General features: G+C 40.9%; 1 protein-coding gene across 14 annotated transcripts in view; it reads left to right on the top strand.

The window, feature by feature from the left end:
• The window catches only part of LOC109627783 (apoptosis-stimulating of p53 protein 1-like), a 44,867-nt gene extending 18,546 nt beyond the window's left edge, over positions 1 to 26,321 (top strand). For 4 of the 14 annotated variants that reach the window (XM_069535691.1, XM_069535685.1, XM_069535682.1 and 1 more), the window contains 20 exons: positions 7,952 to 8,047; positions 9,792 to 9,848; positions 10,543 to 10,663; positions 10,985 to 11,064; positions 11,587 to 11,751; positions 11,849 to 11,989; positions 12,090 to 12,285; positions 12,633 to 12,776; positions 18,120 to 18,187; positions 18,459 to 18,666; positions 18,787 to 18,999; positions 19,136 to 19,351; positions 19,626 to 19,776; positions 19,876 to 19,913; positions 20,024 to 20,385; positions 20,720 to 20,857; positions 22,680 to 22,813; positions 23,045 to 23,211; positions 23,457 to 23,656; positions 24,313 to 26,321. In XM_069535691.1, the coding sequence (XP_069391792.1) occupies positions 7,952 to 8,047; positions 9,792 to 9,848; positions 10,543 to 10,663; positions 10,985 to 11,064; positions 11,587 to 11,751; positions 11,849 to 11,989; positions 12,090 to 12,285; positions 12,633 to 12,776; positions 18,120 to 18,187; positions 18,459 to 18,666; positions 18,787 to 18,999; positions 19,136 to 19,351; positions 19,626 to 19,776; positions 19,876 to 19,913; positions 20,024 to 20,385; positions 20,720 to 20,857; positions 22,680 to 22,813; positions 23,045 to 23,211; positions 23,457 to 23,656; positions 24,313 to 24,354 (2,937 nt within the window). In that variant the 3' untranslated portion in view covers positions 24,355 to 26,321. Of the gene's footprint in view, positions 1 to 3,985; positions 4,704 to 7,951; positions 8,048 to 9,791; positions 9,849 to 10,542; positions 10,664 to 10,984; positions 11,065 to 11,586; positions 11,752 to 11,848; positions 11,990 to 12,089; positions 12,286 to 12,632; positions 12,777 to 18,119; positions 18,188 to 18,458; positions 18,667 to 18,786; positions 19,000 to 19,135; positions 19,352 to 19,625; positions 19,777 to 19,875; positions 19,914 to 20,023; positions 20,386 to 20,719; positions 20,858 to 22,679; positions 22,814 to 23,044; positions 23,212 to 23,456; positions 23,657 to 24,312 lie in introns of those variants that run through there. The other 10 variants (XM_069535680.1, XM_020084555.2, XM_069535690.1 and 7 more) reach the window with 9 other exon arrangements.
• The last annotated feature ends 366 nt before the right edge of the window (positions 26,322 to 26,687 follow it).

Below are 26,687 nucleotides of genomic sequence, written 5' to 3'. Positions count from 1 at the left end.
AATGTGTTTCTGTGTGTGTTTGTGTGTGTGTGTGTGTGTGTGTTTGTGTGTGTGTGTTTTCGTCCACCCTCTTCTACCCACCTTGCACATTTTGCACCACCTTTGCACTCCAGCTCATCACACATGATAGAACAATGGAAAACCTAGAAGTAGGAGCAAATGTTAAGGTGACTTTGAATTGTGTGTGTGTGTGTGTATGTTTTGGGGGGGTCATGTATGTGTGTGTGTTGGGAATGTGAGTGTTACTTTCTCGTCTCCTTAATTTTATATCTGAAAGATATTGTCATGCACACACACACACACACACACACTGGCTGCTTGACAGTTTGTGTGTCAAAGTGTTTCTATATAAGAGTGTGTCACAAAATCAGAGCTTAGTAACTGTTTGTGTGTGTGTGGTAGGGTGTGGTTTCATTTGGCCATGTGTGTTTGGGTTTGACGTTATTGTAGGTGTGTGTGTGTGAGTGTGTATGTGTGCCCATGTCTAACTATAGTTACGAGGGCCAATTTTGGTTCATTGTGAGGATATTTTGATGTTATGAGGACCAGCCTTTTGGAAGGTTAAGACTTGGTTTCAGGGTTAGAAGTTTCTTTTAGGTTAGGGTTAGGGTGAGGCGTTTAGTTGCATGGTTAAGGATATGGTAAGGGGCTTGCGAATGCATTATGTCAATGAGTGTCCTCATAACTATAGAGACAAGTATGTGTGTGTCAGCCGTACTGAGAGATGTGGATGCATGACTCCAAGTCAGGGTGTGACTCTTGCGTCTATATAATCATAACCAAAAGCTCACTTAGTTACTCATACACACAAACACACACCAGATGCTGCTCCATTTCACAGATTGACGTCCTGATAGTCTCCCAAAAGTTACCCACTTGGGGAAAACACACTGGTTTGTTTGTATTTCTTTAACCAATCACAATCATCTTGGGCAGCACCAAGTCCAGGATGCACTGATGACGCCCCTGCAAAATAGTGTTGGATGTGGGGAGGCAAAAAAAAAAAAAAAAGTCTTATTCCCTGTAAATACAACCACAACAAAAAAGTAAAAGCCAACAGTGTGATCACACCGTCCATATCTTTATTAAAATCTAACATTGTCAGTGTTTAGGTTGCAGCTTGGAGGTTGGTCTCAGGGAGGCTGCAAACTCTCGATACTGTCAGAGTTAGCCATCTAGCACGTGAGGGATGGAAAACTGAAAAAAGCAAATACAAATATCTCAGTATGAAAAGGAGGAGCTATACATGTAAAAGACACAAAGATGTCAACTTGGAAAGACAATGAGACTCAAGAGTTGTTAGGTGATGCGGGGTTCCTGCCTTCCCATTGCCTGAACTTTACAGAGAGATTTTTCTGTTGTATTGAACGTGTCTGCCCGAAGAATCTCCTGCTGTGTTCTAAATATGTGAAAGGCAAAGTTTTCCAGAGTTCAACAGCTTCTGTTCTCTGTAATTCCATTGAACAGATGACATAGCACTGTGACACAATATCAACAGAAACATGTTGCTTGTCCAATAATATTAAAACACTCGACTCCGGTGTTCTGCAGAAAGCTCCTCCCCGTCACAGCCTCCTACAAACCTCGCCTCTGACCTCACAACGACCACATGGTGACAGTCACACGCTTTGAGTTAACACACGCACACACACACGATTCAGCATGTTGATCTGACCATGAGTAACTCGAGCCCATCCAGCTGTGTGTGAGAGCGCTGCAGGTGTGTCTGTGTGTGTCTGTGTGTGTCTGTGTGTGTTTGTGTGCTCTTGACAAAGCATAAAAATCAGGGGTTATGTTGATGTAGATTAAGTTGAATATTTTCACTGTATGTCATCACTAGTAAATCAATGTGAACTGGGGATAGATTGATAAAGGTTTGTTTTAGAGCTTTTTGCTATTAAAGGTGTCTTTCATTTTCCTCAGAGGTTTCCTGTGACATCTGGATGGTATGAGTGATAATTCAGGACACATTTGAAGTGATGGACAAGCTGTATTTGGTGGGGTTCAGAGACGTGACCTCTTGGTCACAGGATGGGCCACCCTGCTGTGTGAACGTTAGCCGCTGCAGTGGTTCTGATAACAGAGTCTTCCCCCTCCATTCTGCTGGTTGTGGAGGAATGTCTGAGGGCTGTTATTGTAGATTAGGAGGAATATTTTTACTGGAGGCGTACAGCAGATGGGAAGGGGATGGGTTTCATTGCTAGGGTGACCTATGATCAGAACAAGGTGTGTCTGTGTGTGTGTGTGTGTGTGTGTGTGTGTGTGTGTGTGTGTGTGTGTGTGTGTGTGTGTGTGTGTGTGTGTGTGTGTATGTTTAACTCTGAGAACATATGCACTGTTGGGAAACTTAAGACTCACAAGCTGAGACGTAGAAATATTCCCATGTGCTTCAGATTATAGCTGTGATCTCATCATATGTAAAACTGCAGCCGAGAATGGTGAACAGCAGCAACATGAGATAGTTTAGATTACGAACAAATCGTTGTCATTAACAACTGTGCACTTTCAGTAAAAAGTTGAGAATTTAGTGAAACCAACAAATGGTGAATGGACTTTGTATATTTAAAAAATGATGCACTTTACTTGACTGGCGTACATGCAACACACACACACACACACACTCATCATTGGGGACACAATAGTTTGCAGCATTGCAAGATAAAAATAATGATCAAATAATGGAAATAAGATCAGAGAATTATCGATTTTCAAGAGAAAATATCCAGACTGTGAAGCAGTGGGATTGCGAGGGCGAGGTTGATAGTCTAATGAGATACCAGCAGTGATGTGAATGGGTCATCAGATCCAGGGTTTTTTACACAACATCACATGGTAAGCATGAATGGCTATAAGACAATAAATAACTGGCCTGATTTCACAATATATCACTATCGGGAAAGAACTGTGAAACTATGTCAAAACGATAGAACATAGATGTTGTTTGAATCATTGGTCACATGAAGAGCTGAGATTTACCATAACACTGTTCCTCCTGCTTTTAGTAAGCTCTGTACTGTAGTTATAGCAGAGCCTATGATCACGATGTCAAAATTGGCAATTTCAGGCAAAACAGTCAAATGAAAGCAGTTTAAATGGTCTGAAAACCACCCAGCATGGAAAGACTGAGCCTAAATACCACACAGATTACACACTGTCTGTGTTCAGCTCAGCTAAGTGCTTTGCTTAGTTGGTTCAAATGGTTCAAGTCAGACTTTTAGCCATTAGCTGAAGTGAATGAACAGGCAAGACTGCATCTAAATATTATAATATTATAGATGCACTTATAGGTAAAGGTTTCAGTAGTTTTCATTTCTTTGGTGGAGTAAAAGACTTAAGGGCTCTGAAAAGAGTTCAATTCTGAAGAAAACTCAAACATATGAGTTAACAAGTACTTAATTTTAATGAAAACATCTTGAAATCTATTTCAATATCTATTGAATTATAAAAACATAATGACTCACTGTTAACTACGCATATATTTTATGTTGTCTATGCCATCATTATTCAATGTGTTTATGCGTGTTTGCAATGTGAGTGTGTTTGTTTTGGTGTTTGTTTGCTGAGTGAGACAGATGTGTGTGTGTTTCACAGAGCGAAAGACAAAATGTGTGATGCAGCACGTGTGTGTGTGTGTTTGTGTTGCGGAGAAAAAGGCACAGATAGGGAGAAAGAGGAAAATATGACGCAGCAGGAGTCAGCTGTTATTCCAGTGTCCGCCGGTTTGTTTGTATGCAGGAGCGTAAATATTACTTGCACACCTCTGGCAGGAATGTCCGCCCCAGCTGTTCATCTGTCATCAACTGCATCGTAATCATTGTAACACATCTGGAGCTGCAGGCAGAGGTTGACTGAGTGCCCCATCACGCTGTGGTGCAGTGATCTCCCTTCTGAGAGAAAGTGGGAGAAAGCGAAAGGGGGGGTGCGAGGGGAAAGAGAGAGAGAGGGAGAGAGAGAAGGGGATGTCGCTGCAGCAAAGAGCCAGCTGCAGAGGAATGACAAGGACTGAGAGAGAGAGAGATGAAGGAATGCAGATGTGTGTAGAGAGAGAGAGGGAGAGAGAAAGATCTCGAAAGGTGCAGAGGAAGAAGGGGAGAAGGAGAGATAAATAGACAGGGACCGAAAAAGATGATTAGGAGGGAAATAAAAGATGATGACATAGAAAATAGAGGGATGGAGAAAAGAAGGGATGTACTTTAAAGTAAGATGGATGAAGATAATGACTTCCCCTCTGTGTTTTTGCACCAGTGTACATATTTATGTGTTTGTAGTAATTGAATGCATTGTCACATTAGTGGGTTTTCCACTCTGTTCACACGTCACAGACAACACACCAATAACTGAAAGAGAGCGGATGAGAGAGAGAGAAAGAGGAGAAGGGAGGGAGTGTGGGATGAGCATCAGAGAGAGAGAGAGAGAGAGAGAGGGGGAGAGTGTCATAAATCACAGCACATCACCGGGTGGACGAGAGGGAAAGTTGTGATAAGGATCGCTCTGGTATCCCCTCCTCTGAGCTGCTTTTTTCTCCCTCAAGCCAACATTCTCTCTCCCTGAAAGCGTTTTCAAGGTGCTCAGGTCTCCGTGTCTGTGAGCGGCTGGTGAGCATGGAGTGGAATGAGGTGGATTTGGTGCAGGAATTCACTGTTGAAGGACAATGCAGCAAAATTAAAGTCCGCTCCTGCAGGATCACATGGGACAGCCAGCAGGTAAATACTGCACAGCGGGGGGTCTGATCAGAAACTGCACGTTAATGTCAGCATTCGGGCTCGCACAGCGGCACAGTCCGCAGGAGGCTGCACAGCGTCTATAGCAGCATGAGCAGCAGAATGCATGATACCGCCTGTGAAGTGTCAGGTGAAGTTTTCAGTAGCTCTAGGATGCATGTCATTGATAGATTGATTACAAAGATAGAAAATGAGAAGAAAAAGATGCTACACCCACTGTTGTGACTGACAAGCAATCTTTCGTATAACCCACGACAGATTATATCAGCAAGTTATTGTAGAATATAGTGCAGGCTGTGTAACCTATCTTTTGCTTTTGGATTAAATATAATTTGGAAAGAATCTAAGATTTGTTTCTATTTAGAATTTAAGTTAGAAGCGAGTGGAAGGTACTGGAAAATGAAGTATCACCTTTTTTATTATGTCTTCACATGATGGACAAAATACACCTTAACATGTAATTTAATCATAGGCAGCTCCAGATGTTTACACATGAATGTGTGCATACCTACCAGAAACACTTTAATATACCAAAGCACAACACACTCACAATTAAAATCAAGTTTGTTTTTATAGAAGTTAAAAATGCATACTGGCTGGATAGGACCGAAGCACAATTAGAGTTTGGCATGAAACAAAAATATAAAATGGTCTACTGAGGATAACTTGGAAGAGCTGATTTGTCTGCAGTCCAAGTGTTGAATAGCAAGTAACACACTGACAGGCTCTAGAAAATACCAGAAAACATTGCATTTTTAGTGACACATGAAGTTACTTGCTAGTCATGTTGAGTTAGTTTCTCTAGCTTCCAGCCGCCTGACGATGGTACGTGTTTTTTAGAGGTTTTGTGTCCATTGCGTGTTGTATTCTCAGATGGGCTCACTCGGACCGAATTATAGGGGGCTGGCAGGAGGAACCCCAGAGATTGTCCGCAGCAACTGACTCGGTCATTTGTGTTCTTACGCACAGCCCCTTTGGATCATTTCAGGATATTGTCTAGAGTTTAATGCAGGTCTGAAAGCAGCTTTAGTGTCCGCTGATTTCAGCTAAATTAAAAACGAGTGAAGATTACTCATGTGGCCAGAAAAAACGATCACAATTAAGCAAGTTTACAACTGTTTCTTTCAGCATCTTGCGTGACTTGAGCGACATGAACTCTCCAGTACTTAGAAGGTCGCTGATCTAAAATCAGACTAGTGTTTCATGGTCGGGCCACATGGGGCTAATCCTTGCTGGGCTGTAGTCTTATCTCGACCTAACCTACTGCCACCAATGCAGTCATCTACAAATGATAATATCAATTCCAGTAAATTCGAACAATAACTTATTTTTGTTAACATTGTCAGAAATGTTTTAATTCAGTGATATGCGTATTCTTTAAAGTATTATTATAGTAACTTGGATTGAAACAATATATATACAGGTGTACTGGATAGGTTACCTAAAGTTTTTTGAGGATAAGTGTGTGTGTGTGATGATGCTCCTGGAGGTTCTGTTGTACACGTTTATCTCCACTACACCGCTGTCTTCAATATTTCCACAGGATTTCTGTGATGTTCTAATTCTGGCCCTGCTTGGTCTCTTTGAGTTGACAGCACAGGACCAGAGTACATTAGCATAATGCACATCAAAGATCTGAGGATCTGCACAATCCCATAGGTCAGCAGTTAGCTAATGATATATGGCACCACTGACGGGAAAACCAGCGTAGATGCATAATGTCATCGTCTAAAACATGATGTATTGGAATACTGTGTGTCTGCATAATGTCAGTGAGTATTTCCATCCGTTAGCCAGAAGGCAATGATGCTGTCGGTAACACAGTGTGACTATCTCTGTCATTAATCACTATTCTGGTTTTAGCAGGGTTGCTAATGCTGCCAGAGTTTGAGCGTCCTCTCCCTGAACCATTAAATGGCCACTGGGTTTAATTAGTTTTTCTGACTTCATATCTAAGAATTGCCAAAACCCCAGGGCTGTGTGCGGGGTAATGGACTTTTTTACCAGCTCCTCCCTGAGTCACGGCACTGAAGCTTCCACTGAGGTGTTCAAAGATGTATTCTGAACATTGAAATTCTCTCTAATCTCTGGCGTAGAGTGAGTTTAATCTGTGTGGTATTGTTCAAGGCCATGTTCTCGAATCATAGATGTTTTAAACTACAGTCTGGTGTACTGTATCTACAGCTTTCATGTACAACTGTTCAGACCTATTCAGAGCAATTAATGCAGGAATTAATCAAGTTCAACTATATCAAGGTTTTACCTGCAGTACAGAAGAGTTCCCATATAAAAGTGCTGACAGTATATGGTTGTTTATACTGGGTCATTTGTTCGAGATGGAGAAGATGAGTTTTAGCTACACAATCCAAATCCAATATTAATTTTGGGGTTCCTCTGGGTTTCATTTTAGTCCCAGACAGCAGATACTTTTTCTTTAAGTGGAACTGAGACTAAATGAACTGTGAGTTGCTTTGCGGTTTAGCAGTATTATAGTATGTTTCAATATTGGTGGTTTATTATGATACAGTGCAGAGCTGCCTGGTGTTGAAGCAGTCTTACAGCATTATTAACATTATTGGCTTTATGTCTTGGCTTCATCATTTCCCACTGGACAAAATTTGAAAACTTTTACATTGTCCTGCCTCTCTACTGGAAATGATTGTAGCAGACCAGATGCTGTTTGTCTGTGTGTATTCATGAGTGAACATACACAATAGCAGGATGTGGCTGGGCTGAAACCTTCCGCTGTTGTCTGCTAGAGGCATTTCTACACCCCCCCCCCCCATGACCCCACCCTCAAAACCCCAAACACACACATGGACAAATATTTCTTCATGTAATCAAAGAAATATTTGTTCTGAACACCATCTATAAGCACAACCACTTAACAAGGTGTTCTGGCCCGGCTCGATAAAAAACCCTCTGACAGTAAAAACAGGCCAAATAATCAGTGATTTGATTTTTCCATGCGTTGATGTCTGTGTCACAGTACTGTAATGACAAGAGCAGATAGGATCCCAGACATTTCCCCGCCCCAAAGCAATACTATAATCTGTCACGCTGCCAAGGCCACCAGCTGCGGGCCTGATAACATTTCTGTAGCACACTGAGGCTGCTCTATGAACTGAAGCAGGTGATGTGTGTGTGCAGCTGTGTGTCATCTTGTGTCGTCAGTCCTATGCTTAGCTATGTGTCATATATGCCACTCTTGTGTGTCCTCGTGTGTGTAGGTTCCCCGTGTGGAGCTGACCCTCTCTGAGCTCCAGGAAATGGCCACAAGACAACAGCAACAGATAGAGGCTCAGCAACAGATGTTGGTCGCCAAGGTAACTTAAATGTATTACCTGTCAGCAACTGTAAGGTTATCTACGTTAAGCCTACTGCCTGAAAAGGTCAGCCACGGGAGCTGAGGCCTCGGAGGAATGTGTATGTGTGTGTGTGTGTGTGTTTTTGTGTGTGTGCGGATCATGGCTCATACATCTTCCTTTGAAACAGAACATGTTATTCTGGTCAGAGTTTAAGGACTGGAGAAAAAAACCCAAATCCATTTGATGCAATAGACAACCATTTACCTTGGTGTGTATGTGAGAGAAAGACAGCTCATGGTCCCTCATCCCCAGTTCCCACATTAGGAAGTGACTTTTGACTTTACAGGAAGTAAGGTCAGCAGGGGAACCACAGATGGAAGATAAAGTAGAATTGTACTCCAGGAAAGAGTCACCAGGGTGAGCCAACACAAACCTGATTCTTAAAGCCTCTGTTCATGTGATAGCATGTCCACTAAAATAAATAAAAATGTTTTCCAAAGGAAACTATACTTTCAAATACCAACAATGATTTGTCCAAGTTTTCCAAACCAATTGTGGCTACTTTATTCTGATATTCAGCATTTTTAAACCAGCAATCAGCAATTCCCCTGTTAAATTAACAGTGTTTCCTTCCAGTCTTCAAGTGTTTCCCTCCATCCATTATTAGTTCAAAGTGGGATTAGGATTTCTATTTATAAAAGTCAAAAACACTGCATACATGTTTATTTCAGCATTGTCTATGTAACAGAACAAGCTACTGTTATGTAATGTGTTATTAGAATGTGTGTGAAAGTGTGTGGATGTGTGTGTTTGGTTCCAGTGAATGATGGGAGGCTTCTTGCCAACATTCCATTTCCCTATTCCTGTGTGTGTGTGTGTGCGTGCGTGTGTGTGTGTCTGTGTGTGTGTGTTGAGAGAGAGAGAGACAGGTCAGCTGTACTACATGCCAGCACTAAAGAGGTGTAAACTGCCTCAGTCAGCATCACACATGGCATCTCTCTCTCTCTCTCATGGCATCTATCTCTCTCTCTATCTATCTATCTATCTATCTATCCTTCTACTTCTGTGCAGGATTACTGTTTGTAATGCGTGAGGTGGTTTAATACATGGACAAAAATCAGTAGCCACATCATTTCCAAACTAAACCCTTGAGTGAAGATTTGCAGATTTAATTTAAGGGGTTTGACAAAAATTATGTGTTAACAATTTGAGCATTTGCCATTTTTGTATGTAATCCGTTTATTTTCAGAGGCTCAAACATAATTGGTCAGATAGCTTGAACTAGTAATACAGGGACTGTCTGGAATTCATGGACCAAATGCTATGTTCCCCCCCATGAGATGCTTTGCCAGGTCTTTACTGTAGATGCCTCCAATAGCAACTTGTTTGTAGGTCTTTCCGTCTCAGTTTTGTCTGCAGTGATTGCTCAGCTTGATTGAGGTCAGGGATATATCCCATAATAGATTTCAATATACCTCTGTCTCATTATTTATATTACATCCACTGCGCAGCCACAGCAAGGGGTTCACTTGTGATCAGATCACCCAAGACATATGTTAATATCCGGTCTGAACAGGGACATAGTGAGAATTTGAGAAAACTGTTTCTGCTTTCAAGTGAGAGACAATCTCTGTAATAGAGGGAGAGAGGAGCTGTAGGAAAGAAATATGTATAGCTGTTAGTCTGGTACAAATGCCAAATAGTCTATACAGCAGAAAAAGTAGCTGTAAATGTATGAATTTACAAATTCATCTTTTTCCAGGAGCAGAGACTGAGGTATCTCCAGCAGGGAGGCAGATCCAACCAGGGACAGACACAGGTGGGATCCTTATGTCTTCTATCAGCATTTAAAGGTTCAGTGTGTAAGATTTAGGTCAAAGGGATTTTTGGCAGAAATTGAATATAAAATAGTCCTAGTGATGTTTTCACTGGTGTGTTTCATCTAAATTGTTTGAATTGTTGTTTTCTTTACCATAGAATGGGCCCTTTATATTTAAAAACTTTATATCTACATGGAGGGGGGGGGGTCTTCTCTGTGGAGGTCGTCATGTTTTGTACCGTCTTCCAAACTGGACAAACTAAATCCTTTTGGGTTTTCATGACAACTGAAGTTTACCACAGGTTCTCTTTCATGTTGGGAAGGGGAGGGTGAAATGATGAGTATTCAGCTGCAACATGAAACTTCACCTCTAGATGTCACTAAATTCTACACACTGAACCTTTAAGGAGAGGTTAACATTTTTTTTCAAGTTTGCTCCAATATAACACACGTGCTCATATCTACATTCAAATTGTCTCTGTAATCATTCTTCCCTTTCCACACTGGCTGCCAAGTTTAATGTGCTCATTAAGTGGATATAGCCGTCTCAAAATTTAGAACAAGCCCTGTTTATTCAACCCGAGTTATAGATGTTCTCTTATTTTGTTTTTTTCTTGATATTTCAGTAGCTAATGAGTTCAAAATGCAAATGAACATTTATCTTGTGGGGTTTGTGTTCTCCTCTCTGGTTTAGTCTGAAGCTGAGAAGCTGCAGCGGCTGAAGGAGCGAGTAGAGACTCAGGAAGCAAAGCTGAAAAAGATCAGAGCCATGAGGGGACAAGTGGACTACAGTAAACTGATCAACGGAAACCTCTGTAAGCCCAAACCCTCTGAACACACAGGGTTGATGACTGTGATTACAGCCATTGTAATATGACTACATATTGAAAAGACAATGAATTTAATCTGCTGAAACATGAAAGAAGCATGTGAAAAAGTGATATACTGTATCTACATTAACTGTTCATATGATATGCCTAGATGTATTCAGTTTAAAGTCAGGGGTTAATACATAAAACATTTGTGCTGTGAATAAAATATGTATACATATTGCTGTAGATGCATGAACACAAAATGAAAACAGCAGCAGTGATCTCATTCACTGTGAATATATCTGATTTCTCTCCTGTCTGCAGCTGCAGAGATAGACCACGTGAGCAGCTTGTTTCAGGAGAAGCAGGCAGAGCTGCAGTCTGCAGTGATCAGAGTCGACCAGGTAATGCTGACGCTTGTTATTCAGATTTAACAGCAATAATAGTCTATAAAGTAAAAAAATGGATCAACTCTGCTACGGATACACCAGGCGTCCACATTACTCATTGTAAGGCTGCTGAACTTGAGAAGTTTAGTTACAGTGCTGGCCACATTTTAGTTTGAAAACTAACTTAGTCTGGACAGACAGAAACAGAGATGTTTGGAAACTATGACACTCACAGCCTCTTGTTGATTGGATCCTTTTTGTTAAGGACGTAGGATGTAGCCTTCACTGATTCTTCAGAACGCAATATGGATAATTACTTGCTAAATACTTACATGCATAATAGATACGCTAATATTCAGGAATTCCTGTGTACACCAACGCGTGCATAGCTTTCTGTTCACATTGGCATATAAGTGAGTGGTAATATTATATGTGTTTTCCGGCTTGTTAGTGGGAATTAAAATAAATATGAAAACATATTAGTTTGCATCTAACCTAAGAGTTGATGTTAAGTTCTCTGTAAAACTGTTTTACCAGTTGACTCAGCAGTTGGAGGATCTAAGGAGAGGGCGCCTTCAGTCACACTCTGCACCGCCTCAGGGGGCACCCACTGGGAGCCATGGTACCACTGCAGGCCAGAAAGGGTCGCCCCTGTCTGGCCCTGCAGCCCTGGAGCTGAGGAAACTCTACCAGGAGCTGCAGGTAAATGACACTTCAGACGTCAGTTCTTTAACTTAGATACATTTTTTCAGTGAATTGAGCCTGTAAGCATGGTGTGTTTCTGTCTGCTGTGTTTAAGGCTCGTAACCGCCATAACCTGGAGCAGAGCAGCAAGCTGGCCCAGAACAAGGAGCTGCTAAACAAGAGGAACGCCCAGGTGACAGTGATGGATCAACGCATCGGAGACCTGCGAGAACGATTGCACAAGAAAAGAGCTGAAGTACAAAACTTGACTCTCTTATTCACCAGCTAATAGAAAAGCATTTCATTTTTCCTCACAGCCTAAGTTGAGGTCTCATTCTTCCTCTTGACTCATCTAGTTAAGCCGTATGAATGGAGGAGGCTTGTCCTCCCCTCAGTCCTCTTCCCACCCTGCTGGTGGGGTTTTGGGTCGAGTGGCAGCTGTCTGCCCCTACATCCAGGTTCCAGCTGAGGGGAGACAGGAGGCGGGTTACCCCTTGCCTACTGACCCGCCACCCAAACCCACCCCACTCAGCCACACCCGCTCCCTCTCAGGTTGGTCCAAAATCATTTCCTGTCTTTTGCTTGATTTTTTTCTTGCTGCACTGTCTGATATCTCTGTCCAAGCTCTAACTCACTGTCCTTCTATTTCCTTTCTCTGTCTTTTCGCTCCTTGTTTTCCTTCCCCCTCATCTGTTGTCGACGTCACCTTAAATGTTGATGTGTTTGTCGTGGTCATTTTCTGATTATTGTTTTGTCATTTGTTGATGTCGTGGTGGTTGCGACTGTTGCTGTAACCGTCCTGTGGCATCATTATGATGATGTCGTCTTGACCATGTCCCTGTTGTGTCGTTGTTGTTGTTCTGGTGGTTGTTACTGTGGTGGCGGGTGTGTCTGTGCAGAGGAGGACAGGAGTGGCTGCAGGAATCCTCCCAGCCAGTGGAAAGTGTCAGATTTAGACATCGTCCTGTCTGAACCCACAGGGACGTGGGAGGGACCTGGGTCCCCTCAGGGGGGCGACAGTGACAACAGTGAGTCCGTAGAAGGTGCTAAAGAAACTTACTCACCTCTAGCTGCAGTGATAGATTAGCAGCACCTGGTTACTCACTCTTCCATAAACACGTCAGGGTGTAGTGGGCCTGTAAAATCCGTCATCACCAGTTTGTGATTTCAAAAGTCAATTGAATTGAATTTGTATAGCACCAAATCATAATATATATTATCTCAAGGCCCGTTACATAGTAAAGTCGAGACCAAAATAATTGTATGTTTGAATGACCCTGAAATATCGAAGGTTGCGTTGAAACCATACAGAAGGTTGTGTCATGTCTAACTATACAGCACAGATGGTTTAGAGCGAGAACATAATTGAGTCAGCTACAGAAAATGACCTCAGAACGTAAGGGTCACGTGTATGAGGACACCGACAGGACATCTGATATCCAGCAGCTGCTCGGGGTTAGAAAGGCCAGCATAAGACAATAAACTGAGGGCAAACCACAGTCTGGACTGAGACCAGATTTTAGACGGTTCAATACAGTGAGTTCATCATCTTCAGTAGTCAGTAATCAAATTCACATTCACACACATATTGATTATTTTTACACGGACAGCAATATTCCATGTACTGACCTTGTTCAGAAGACAACCTTGTTCGGATTGTGGTGTATACATTATTTGCGAATAGAACATTCCATTTACATGTTCCTGACTATGACTAACTTTGTTACATCCAACGTAATTCTGCCAGTTTTAAAACTGTCCCCAACCTTGTACGATGCTACCGTATACCATTTTGTGTTTTCTCTCAAATTTTACAAAAGCAACAACTTCTTATAATTTTTCCATCTTGTTCACACCCAGAGCATGTGTCGTCAAGAGGTTTGTCACTTACGAGGCCACGAAATGCTTTGAAAATTCCAATGAGACATTATAATTCTATTAAGACAACATGTCAACATATGTTGTCTTAATAGGTCTAAGGTCAAAATACACATGTCTTAGTTCAATTATTGCTTATTCCGAATATGACCTTATTTAAAATAAGTCAATCAGAAAATGTAGTTAACGTGATAGTGTCGTATTCTCAATATTGGCTTAATTGGGTTAATATCAGAATAATGGTGTCTATGTAAACATAAAATCGAGACACTACTGTTGCTTATGGTAAAACATCATTACACCCTGGCTTGAATAAGGATAACATTTCCACTCACTTATTGTGACTTGTGTGTATTTAACCAACAAGGTCACAAATCCCATTGTGTTCTTGATTGCCACAGCAAATGCCACGGCTCTATTATCCCTGCTTATATAATGTGGAAAATACATTGTTATAATTCATGTCAACAGTCTGCTGGGCAGGCAGGCACAGCAGATGAATGAAAGGAAGTCCGAGGTACACCAACTTGTAAGTGTATTCGGTATATATAACAATGTGTGTGTATGTGTGTTTGAGATTTTTAGAAAACATCGTGGCAGCTGTTGTTGCAGTCATCAGAATCATTAAAGGGATAGTTCACCCAAAAATGAAAATGAACTTATTATCTTTTCACCACTATGCCGATTGAGGGGTGGGTGAAGTGTTTGAGTCCACAAAACACTGCTGGAGTTTCAGGGGTAAACAGCGTTGAAGCCAAATCCAATACAATTGAAGTAAAACATAAACTGCCTCCATACTGCTTCTGTGGTGTCATCTGAGACGGCATGATTTACACCATGTTTTTATCCTAAATGCCTGCAATGATCCATGCATGAACGCAGCTCAGGCAGGAGAATATCAGAGGACATTTTTTTTATGCTTGAAGAATCGGTCACCATTTACTTCAATTGTATTGGATTTGGCTGAAACACTGTTTACCCCCTAAATCTTTGGATGAACTATCCCTTTAAATTTCTCTAACAAATATTCCTAATGAATTAATGTTAATGATGCACAAACAGTCCATAATGTTCAAACAAAAAATATCACAGCAATAATTCAATGCATTCAATGAAAGTATTGACAGGATCCACATCCCAGATATTCCAAAACAACATTTTGAGTCTCCCATGTATTTGTAATGACCATAGACTTTATATAGAGAGGATTGACACCTCCCTAAAACTGAAGCTAAAGCATCTTGATTGCCCCCTGGTGACTGGCTGCTGTATAGGTCATAAACCACACCTCCCACTTAAAAGTCAAAGCACATGTCAAAATTGGTTTCTGACATTTTAGGTTGTTTAATTTTTTATTTTAGGTATTTTTTAAATTTTATTTGTATATGCAGTCTGTGGTAATGACCAATAGGCTTCAATACAAAATGATTTTCCAATCAATCTATTCCGGATATGGGTAGATAGGTTAGTGTAAATAAAATGATATTATATAACATGTTATTAATTAAACACTTAATATTAAACTTTGTAGTAGTTTGACATTTTGGGAAATATGCTTATTTATTTTCTTGCTGAGAGTAGACTGATACCACTCTTGTGTCTGTATGTTAAATGCGTCTTTGCAGCAATCAGCAAATTAGCTTACCTCAAACAAAGGAAACAACTCGTTTGGCTCCGTCCAAAAGTAACAATATCCACTTACCAGCACCTCTAAAGCTAATTAATTATCTAGTTTGTTTAATCTGAGTTTAAAGTTTATGGGTAATAAGCTTATCTATTTCTTGGCTGGGTGGTGACTTCCTGTCGTCTTGTCTCGTTAATTTGCTTTAGAGGTGCTGTTTCATTAGACTACTTCTGGAGATCATTCCTATTCCATGCAGTATTTTCTCGCCATCAAATAGATTGTGTGAGCTTTTGGTTATGATACAGGAAGTTATTTACACAGTGGGCTTTGCATTCAAGTTTTAAATTGTAAAAAGACTGTGGCTAGGCAATAGTAGCATGGAGGCTAATATTAACATCCCTGCGTGTGTCCAGAAGCCACAGAAGCAACAGTTTTGCCAGCCAGCAGCTGGTTTATGTAATGCAGTAAATGCAAGGCATCAAAGGGCAAAGATGAGTAAATTGTAATTATAATGTATTCATTGATAATCCCCAAAACAATTACTTCCATGGCGTATTGCCATTTCTGATAATGTCAGCACAGTATCACAAAAGAGGGCCACTATATGAACTCCTCATGTAAACACAACTCATTGTGAAGGCAGCATTAATGCTAAGCTAACCAGCTGTTGGCTCACTAAATATTAGATTGTTTTAATCCAACCCTTGCAATTTCCCAAAATATCACATTTTCACTTTAATCCTAATGAGACATATTAATAAGTTATATGTCTCGATAATACATTGTATATTGCCACAAATAATAAACAGTTATCATACTTCACTTCAGTGGAATCCAAAGATTTGAATTCAATAACCCACATTAGATTTTACCTAAAGAAGAGGCTTGAGTGGTTTTAATCAAATAGACTTCTTTAAACCCTGAACCTGAACCTTGGCCACCCTTTACCTTATGCACCAGAACATACTGTGATGGTACCTGTGCTGGACTCTGGAAACTGTACACTCTACTGTCTCCTCTTAGGCAGTGACTATAATCTGGGCTCTCAGGCAGATGGCCAAGTTTCCACAGAGCCGACTGTTTATTTCCTGTCGTGACTGCATGTTGTCGTCCTGGGGTCAGCAGGTTACGGCGGCAGTCAACAGGTTGCACAGCACAGCTTACTGTAGTGACTGCAGGACACCCAGGATCAATAGTCAATCAGTATTAGTCTGGTATGCTGCATATATGTGTCAGAGCTGTGACGTGGTTGCACCATTGATGGCTGGGCCAAACAATTTGGTAACAGATTAAAATGATACTTTGACAATAGATGATGAATAGACAAAAAGCCTACATGAAGAGGAATTTGAATGTCTCACAAAGGAAAAGATTTATTTTTAGAGGCTCTTTCAATTATATTCAACCAGGCCAGTGCTTCAGCTCTGAGGACAGGTCTACCTGGCATTTGGCGTTCTTCGCCAAAATTAGAAATCTTTTTGTAAGAATTGTATCTTGTACTCTCATTGTCCAATAATGTCCAATAAATGCTAATCAGCATGATTAGTGTGCTTACACATTTTAAACTTTAACGTTGCACATGAAATCCTACTAAACATTTTTCATGAATACATTTTCTTTCCATGGGTGTTAGCATGCTGACGTTGACTGTGAAGCATTAAGCTAGGTCACTGACCTCAGGCCTGTCCGACTGTCACGAGAAAGTGGGATTCAGATTCAGACTTAATGACTGTGACCTTTGTGCCTTGACCTTGTGTTGCATTGAACTTAACCATTTAGTTACCTGTCCACCTCTGTGGAGAAGCAGGTTGGGTGTAAGTGCAAGTTCACATATCCAGCTGATACTTTTGTTTAGAGCTTTGGGCTCATTATTTTAAAAGCTTAGCCTTTTAGCACAGTCAGTCAAGTGGGTTTGAAACCTTCAAGGCAGAAGGTTTTTGTTTGTCTGGTTTTTAAAATGTGTTGTGTGCCGGGGGTTCTCCGCATTAAACAACCACACAGTGTATTTGTTATGTTAAAAGTTGCTGTTGAACAGCACCCAAAGTCACTCTAATGACCTCAACTGTCAGTTACTGCTGTTTGCCTTTTTCATCATTAGATGCACATGTTACCATTACAACAACAACATTACAGATATATTTTGCAACCAAGCTCATGATGAAAGAGGAGGCTAAAACCTATTTACTGTGGGAAATAGACTGTAATCACCAATCTGAACATGTAGAGTGGTTGTTAAGCAATTAAGTGCTTTCCTTGTTATGTAACACTATTTGTTATGTTGAGGCTTAAATTTGAAATTCTGTTTATGGACTGTGGAAACAAGCAAGGGACCATATAGTTGTCTACAGAACAACAGTTGTCTATATATATATATATATATATATATATATATATATATATATATATATAGAGAGAGAGAGAGAGAGAGAGAGAGAGAGAGAGAGAGAGAGAGAGAGAGAGGATCTGCATGCTGAAGTTTCCTTGGGCAAGATAATGAACTTGAAATTGCCCCTGATGACTGTACAAATGGGACTTGTACTGTAAAGAGATTAGAGTGGTCAGTAAGACTTGAAAAAGTGTTGAATATTGTTCATTCACCATGGATAATACAATATGTTTATTTTATTTACTTTTTACACAGTACTATTATTATTTGAGTGTCATACTGCTATGTCAATGTAATTTTAAAAATTCTAGCAACCGGATTACTTTTTGCAGTTTTTTCAGCGTCTCCTGCTCCTACAACTACCATCTTACCTTTTACTACTTTCAACCACACTGAAGATTCCTCTGTTTGTGTCTGTCTTCATCTCTCCCTCTCCTTAATTTCCTTTCCTGTTGTAACCTTTGTCCCTTTCTCACCACTCCCTCTCTCCCCATTTAGCCAATGAAGCATCATGGCCTAGCATCAGTAAGAGTGTGTCCGATTGGAGGGCCAACAGTCCAGAACAGGTAGTGTTCATACCCTAGACACTGGGAGATAATATGAAAATTATCATAATCATATTACAATATTTTATACATTCTCATGAATTCTGTAATAAAAGGAGTTCAAGTAAGTCACATTTTAATGTTCAGCATTTTGAAGGCCAGTTGAGTAAATGTGAACTTTTCTAAGCCAAGAAATATCTGGAGAAAATTCTCCACCTTAAATAAGGCTATAAAGTAACTCATTTTCAAATTCTCTCTCCATTACCACTTCTGTATCTCCCTCTCCCACCAGCGTCCCTCTGGTTATGGTACCTACCCCAGTGCCACCCACCAGGCGGCAGGGCATCACTGTGCCACCAGCTCCCTGCCCCGCTCTGCCCCTGGTACACTGGGCTGGCCTCGATCTAGCGTTGCCAACGCCACGTCATCTTCCTCTTCATCATCCTCCTCCTCCCAGCAAATACAACATCGTATCTCTGTCCCTCCTAATTCAAGCCAAGGTCATTAAAGCAGAGTTGTTTTGAGTTACATCGGTGTTTGACCAACTCTATCTAGTTTAGTGCATGGTTTGCAATAAAAAAAAGTCATGTTAAATGTATATTTAATTTTTCTGAACACAGCCCAGCAGTCTCCACTGTCCCCACAAACAGAGCGAACAGATCCCCCTCCAGCTGTGGCGGTACGCCCCTACGTCCCAGATCATCCTTCTAGGCCCCAGTCCCCCAGGAAGGGTCCTGCCACCATGAACAGCAGCTCCATCTACAGCATGTACCTCCAGCAGCCTCAGGCTAAAAACTATGGATCTCTCAGCAATAGAACTACCGTCAAAGCAGGTAATTAAATGACAGATCAAATTAGAGATTACAGGTTGGATTGTATATTTGGTCTAAAGCTGCTGTTGTAATAATTGTTGCAATCCCCTCAAGGGAAAATAAATCAATATCTGTCCCTTTCCCTTTCTCTCCCCAGTCTATGGCAAACCCATCCTCCCCACGTCTTCCACCTCTCCGTCCCCTGTCCCTTTCCTCCAGGGAGGAGGAGGAGGAGTGAGAGCAGGAGGAGAGGATGTAACAGATAAAGAAGGAGGGAAACGAGGAGGCGAGAGCGGTGATGGGCAAATTATCCCTCCGCCAAGCGTAGATAACATCCCTCGTCCCCTCAGTCCCACCAAGCTCACCCCAGTTGGTAGGTGCCAGAACATGAATTAGATTCAAACAGCGTGCATGTAGTCATGTTGACTAAGTTTGGTTGGATGATTATCTGTATAATTTTAAAAGTTTACTTGTTCCTTAGAAAATATAAATGGTCATAAATTGGAAAAAAATATACCAGTATGTCAGTTGTGCCAAATAAGTGATGATTTGGCATCTGATACGTGGGATCACAATTAACTACGTTACCATAAGAAGAAATGTGTAGTTGTAAACATTACAGACTCCCACTGTTTCTGTTGCCACAGCCCACTCCCAGCTACGTTACCAGAATGATGCTGACCTGGAGGTTCTTCGGCGACGCCTCAGCAACGCTCCACGGCCGCTGAAGAAACGCAGCTCAATCACTGAACCAGAGGGCCCACAGGGGCCAAACATCCAGAAACTTCTGTACCAGAGGTCAGTGCTACATTGCGCTCCACCATAGAGATTAAACTGTTTTATGAATTAATAAATTCATTTATAAATTTGAAACCGATGCTGATTTCTCTTCTGCAGATTTAACACACTGGCGGGAGGCATGGAAGGAGGCTCAGGTAAGATACAGAGATATGTTGATATGAGCGGGCCCCACTCAGCATCAGCTGGTTCCGTTTAACCTGATGGTACGTTAAGTTAAATGATGCTTAAATTGCTTGTTTTCCAGGCAACACTTTCTACCAGCCCGAATGCCTTTTGGGTGAAATGGACAACATCCATTCAGCCAATGGGAATGTAGAACCTGGTGACAAGCACATCAGTGTGGCAGCTGTGGAGGGCGAAGTCCAGAACCTGAACTCAGACTCCCGACGCTTGTCCCCTCCTTCTATTGCCATAGAAACGTCCAAAGAGACAATGGCAACAGTGGAAACTACCAACAATGTCTCTCCATCAACCCAGCCCAGCCCATCCCCTTCACCTGATAGGCTGGAGGACCAGAATAATAACAAACAGAGAGGGTCGAGTCCTGCCAACAACTCTGTGGGCCAGGCCTCTCCATCACCTCCTGCACCTCCCCCGCTACCTAAGGTGGGGATAGATATTAGTTTCCTGGATGTGAAGTAAACACAATAAAACTTGAGCTTCCATTAGCTAAAAAACATTGTGCATCTCTCCCTTTACAGTACTGAAGTCCAATTGATTCTGTTAAGACCACTTCGCTTGTTTACTCAGCATGTTTCTGTATGTGCATGTGGTGTATTTCCCTTATTTTCCCACTGAGATATGTTCCTGAAAGCCTAATATAGTACGTACAAAATAACTGTTCTGTCTTAAGGCTAATGTGCCTACTTAAGCAATAAGTGCCTGCTTGGCACTCTCTGTTCTCAATTTTCAACCAGTCCTTTCTCCCTGTGTACTTCAGGCGAAGCGAACCAACCTGAAGAAGCCGTCATCCGAGCGGACAGGCCACGGTCTCCGAGTCAAGTTTAACCCTCTAGCTCTGCTGCTGGATGCGTCATTAGAGGGAGAGTTTGATCTGGTGCAGAGAATCATCTATGAGGTAAATCATATGTATAGTGTAGTGTAATAGTGCATTCAAATGTTTCATGTTGTATTGTCATTATTGTCTTGTCTGCAGAGCTAAAATCAAGTCATGTTTATTTGTAAAGCTCGGTAAGTCAAATGAAAGGCCAACATAAGCAGTTCCAAATCCATCTTACGCTCTTCAAGAGGATTAGAAAATCTTACAAATCCTACTGACAAAAACAGAGATTTGTCAATTTAAAGATAAATCTCTTCTCAGACAGCTGAAAGTGCAAAGGAACTGGAAAATATTGATTATAAGAATGAAACTGATCGGCTCTAGTAATGGGATATAAAACAACACTGGTCAGTGTGATCTATTGACCCTGAATTCTTTTTTAAGGCTTAACAATAACTAAAAGAGCAGAAGTGTAGGAAAAGGATGTAACGTGAGCTACAATGATTAGCATGCATGGCTAAGCATGATTAGCATGTCTTTTGTTGCATACACAGACAGGTATTGGACCGAGTACAGTGACTTGTGGAACACCAAAAGACATAAAAGACAAACTTTGACCTCTTTCTTAGGACGGACTTGAACCTTGAGAGTGCTTTAGTATGTTCTTTGCGGTTTTAAAGTGGTGAAGTCTGTTAAGTGTCGATTAATAATTAATAATGTAGAATAGTTAGGTTAAAGAAAATGGAAATGATGGGCAAAATTTGACTTAACTACAACCCTACAGTTCAGTACAGAAGTGTGGTCTGATCCTGACCAAACAGTATCAATCTTCTTCTGGAATCTTCAGCAGCATTTTGACTAAAATTTCCACTTCTGAAATTCTGTGATTTTGTGCTTTTTTACATTTCAGTCAGACACCTCACGTTCAAACGTTGCAACAGTAGAAAACGATGTGTTTGGCATCTAGGCTCCGACTCAATCAATCACTCCCGCTGATATGATTACATAGATATGGTGGGAGTGATGAGTAAATAATTCTAACCCCCTAGTCAGAGCCTACAGGTGGATGCCGGGGTGGTGGAGGGGCTGAAGCATGGCAACAATACTGACGCAGCAGTGAGGCACGCAAAGGGACATTTTCTCTGCTTAAATAGACCACCTAATAAGGTGTGTATAATAGATGATTGTAGAGAGTGAGGTATGTCACATGATTGGAGCAGCGCAGCTCCAGTTGGCTACCTGAACTAGCTTGCAGGTGTCGCTCCATTTGTGTTGAATGAAAATGTCTCTTATGCAATAGAGGAATATTTTTACATACCCACAAATACTGAAAACCCACACACAGACGGCCTCAATAGATCTGCTTTCAACGAGCAGAGTATGAAGCTTTCAATACCATGAGAACAATATAAATCAAAAATGACGTCTTTGATCCTCAATACTGTCATGGGAGAGGTGGTCTCAGTTGTCAGGTGTGCAGACTTGAGGATACACTCACCACAGAGCTCCTGAGAACAAAGCTCTATATTTTGAGATGTAATCTATGTCTACTATTGAAATGTTTCTTTCATGGAAGCTGGACAAAAGCGCTTAGAGACTTTTAAAACTGTAAATTGTATCCTTTACTCTCATTCAGAGGCTTCACATCCAGAATAAGGTTTGAAGATACAATGCCTTGAGGGTAAATCTCAACTATTTCCAAGCTGTTAAAAAAAAAATGCTGCACTCTCCTGCATTTTGCAGAGAAATCAGACACCTCTCCAGTGCTCTCTACAAGGAGTTCTCAATAACAATACTCACTGTTGCTGTAGTTGTTGTTCTGTTGTGACGTTTGTCCAGCATCAGAATCTAGTTCATTTCTAATAATATTGTGTATCTTTCCTCAATATATTCAATTTAGGTGGAAAATCCCAGTATGCCCAATGATGAAGGCATAACCCCTCTTCATAATGCTGTCTGCGCCGGACATCACCATATTGTCAAGTTCCTGCTGGACTTCGGAGTGAACGTGAACGCAGCTGACAGTGACGGATGGTCAGTACTGTAATATTAGGAAGGGGTTTGGGGTAATTAACACTCTGTTGCAGTGATGCTGAGGCAAGACGACAGAGGTAATTACATTTCTAAATTCATTTTAGAATTTAGAAACTCATGTTTAGTTAATATCAGGCTGTTTCATGATGACAGAGGTTTTGTGTGGCTTATTAGATTTGAGATAACTGTGCTGGAATGTTTGAAGTCATATTTTAATGTTGTGCCTTCCAGGACTCCTCTGCACTGTGCAGCTTCATGTAACAGCGTTCACCTCTGTAAGATGCTTGTGGAGTCTGGGGCGGCCATTTTCGCAACAACAATTAGCGATGTTGAAACAGCAGCAGACAAATGTGAAGAAATGGAGGAGGGCTACACACAGTGTTCTCAGTTTCTCTATGGTACGTCAATACTGAGGGACTCATGTTGAATCAATAAATGAAAACTCATCAGAATTTGTCAAAATTAACTTTTAAATCACTGAAAAAGAAGTTAAATTAAATTAAATAAATAAGTATTTTTTTTTCTTGTGTAAACATCCCATTGAACCTTCATTTGACACTTTTTAGTTGAAAGTGACATCACTTGAAACATAGTTTTCCAACACTGAGGGCCTACAGTGAATAAAACTGTGTATCTGTTACAGGTGTACAGGAGAAGTTGGGTGTTATGAACAAAGGCTTGGTCTATGCTCTCTGGGACTACACGGCCCAGCAGGCGGATGAGCTTTCCTTCAGCGAGGGCGACGGCCTCACTGTGCTTCGCCGGCGTGACGAGACTGAGACAGAGTGGTGGTGGGCGCGACTTAATGACCGGGAGGGATACATCCCCAGGAACCTGCTGGGGGTGAGGGAACATAAAACATCCCAGCACACAACACGCTTCACTGTGAATGTGTGCACTCTTGTCTCTCTTGTCGTTGTCTGTTAGTTTCACTGGATCTGTCATCAAAACATCAGAAAAGCTTCTGAGCAGACTCTCATTGACTTCGATTAACAAGTTAAACTTGGGCTCAAGAATGAATGAACAGATTTTGTTGTTGATCTTTATTTTGGTTAATTTCCCTTGTCGTTCAGGATTAAACCAAATCCAAAATGCCATTTAATTGTATTACTGACATGTTAATCTTATTTATTGTAGGATAAGTATTCTGTGTTGTACACAGTACATTTAAGCCTCAGGGAAAAACTACACACTCAGCATAGCTTAACTAGACTTAACGTCTTGAATAAAACTCACCAACCATTCAGCTGCAGAAACACTTTATACCATGATGCCCCAATAAACTGAATGTTTGATCTGAATATTTACAGAAGGAAGTACGTGCACATTCGATTTCTGCTCAACAGGAAGTGTCACCAGTGCTCATCCTCATCCACAGAAAGTTAATTAAATAATATGATTTATCACAGGAAGCAGCCTGTTCAGTCTCTCTTCATGTTGTTCAAGCACCTTGTGAACAATGTTAACATGATGTAGTTAACATCTCTCTCTCTCCCCAGCTGTATCCAAGGATCAAACCCAGACAACGCTCGCTGGCATGAAGCCCAGATCAGGGGCCACGTGCACACTCACAGTGGGCACATGCATGTAGAGAAGAAGAGGAGCAGAAGCCGCATGAGGGCGGACATGTTACCCGAGTAAGAAGGACTGAAGGAAGGATGGGGATAGTCAAGAGGCTGAGAGAGGAAAGAAAGAAAGAAAGAGGAATATGGATGTTAAAGTTTTGCTGGATAGTATTTTTTGGTATGTTTGGGTGTAACGCTGGAAAAACAGAGCCATGTTGTGGTAGAGTCATGATATATTTTACTGAGTTGCTGCAGTTAAGGAAATTGCTGGAATCGTATTTTTCGCAACAGTAGCTTGAAAACTTCCCTGGAATTCAGCCGCATGACAGAAGCTGGATGGAAAAGAAAATGACCCTAAACGTTCTTATCTTTTGGATGCAGCTTCAAAATCCACTTTAGTTCATTTCGCTCAAAACATGACACCATGAGACTGGAACTGTAAAGCTTCACCGGACATGTGTCAAGTATTCTTGATCTACGAATTGTACGTGTTCATTGAAAATAAGACACAACGAACATTTGGATCTTAAAGGAATACTCATCATCTGCATAGCAAATGGACGAGATATGTATCAATAGAAATGAACATGATGTCAGACAAATGTGTCACACTGTGAGGTGTGAAGATCTCAGAGGCAGTGAATTTACAAGTAGAATCAGGTGAAGTGTGTGTGAGATGTGACATGTGAAAGTGAGGATGGAGAGAGGAAAGTGAAAGAAAAGAACAGAGGAATGTGTATTAAAGCAAGTTTAGCCAGCACTGTGTGGCTGTTGATCAGTTGAGCAGTTATTAGCAATGTTTGTCCAAAAATGTGTTGAGGTGCACATCAGCCCACACAAGCAGCAGATTTTCACAATTGAATATTACAGCATGGTAAAAAAAAAAGAAGATTTTTTGGTGTTGATTTTACAAACTGATGTAAAAAGCATCTGTGAACCATTACTGACTTCTCAAGCTTTCAGTATTTTGCATCTGTCTTCACCGCTGGTGCATGCTGACACATTAACATCTGCTCAACTGCAAAATGTTTTTCTTGCTGGAAAAACAGGAGAAAGGAAGGAAAAGAGAAAGTGTAGAGAATGTGCTTGTGTAGCTGTGAAACCAAACTTTGTAAGAATAAACAGATTTAAAGGTGAGAGGCCAGCAAAATAATTAAATAGAGAAAACAATGCCTGCTAGCCTTCAAACATTTCCACATTAAATTGAATCCAGACTAGAGCCTTGTTCACACTGCTCCTCATCCTGGTAGAAAACTGATGCCAGGCTTTAAAACTCACACAAATCAGTCATTGACCAACAGCTCAGTGTTTAATGGTTCTATATTTGCCAGTCAAATGTTAAAATACCACATAAAAGGTTTTTTATTTTGACAACTTTGAACAAAGTTACACCAGAGGGTAGAAGGTTGAAAAAACATATATACAAAATCAACACTTTATCCCTGGCTTTTTGGTTTAGTATTGAAATGGGGCTACATTAGCTCAGATTGAATGAAGAACCTAAAGTTTGAAAACAACTTGACTTTTTCTCAAATGTTATTTCGTTTTATTTAGATTTTTTCACATTTAAATGTTTCAGTAGTTGTGTTATGTACTCAGCTTTTTGTTTTTTTTTTGTCTTATTTCGAGCAAAACATTGTTTTCTATCATTATTATCATTGTTATTATTATTGGTACATATACTGCTGTTGTTTCTTTCTGTCAGAGCTGGCGCCTCTCACTGCTGCCACCCAGTGTACAGGAAGGTTGTTACACAAAATAAAGCATCATTTCCTTGAACACGTTGTGTAAAATATGAAGCGATAGATTTGAGTGCAGTCTCATGTGAGAAAGGTTCATTGTTGTGAGGAGTGTGTACCATTACCTTGTGTATATGCTAGCAATAACTCCACAGCTACTGTACAATAATAATAAAGAAATTATAATCCCTACAGAGAACCAAAGCTTTGACTGTGACTGATTTGCTCAGAATTCACATGTTTGTGGTGATTAGATTTTTATAAAGTAATAGAGAAGAGCTTCAAAGAATCTGGGTGGCATTTAAAACAGACTGATGATATATAAGATGATTTTCTTACTGTATGACCGGTTATATCATAAGTTAGATATACCATGTGTCATAGTTTAACAACATTAGTTATCCATTAGAGTTAACATCTCCAGCAGGAGTCTCTCTCTCACTTACATTGACACACATGCACAAACACACACACACACACACACACACAGTCCTGGTAATAAACTGTGGACTTTAGAAGAGAATTAACCTATTCAAGTCTCCACACACACACAGCAGGGTCCTAACAGGT

This window comes from Paralichthys olivaceus, chromosome 12 (assembly GCF_024713975.1).
Source record: "Paralichthys olivaceus isolate ysfri-2021 chromosome 12, ASM2471397v2, whole genome shotgun sequence".
Classification (NCBI taxonomy): domain Eukaryota; kingdom Metazoa; phylum Chordata; class Actinopteri; order Pleuronectiformes; family Paralichthyidae; genus Paralichthys; species Paralichthys olivaceus.
This window is presented reverse-complemented; position numbering and strand designations above follow the sequence as displayed.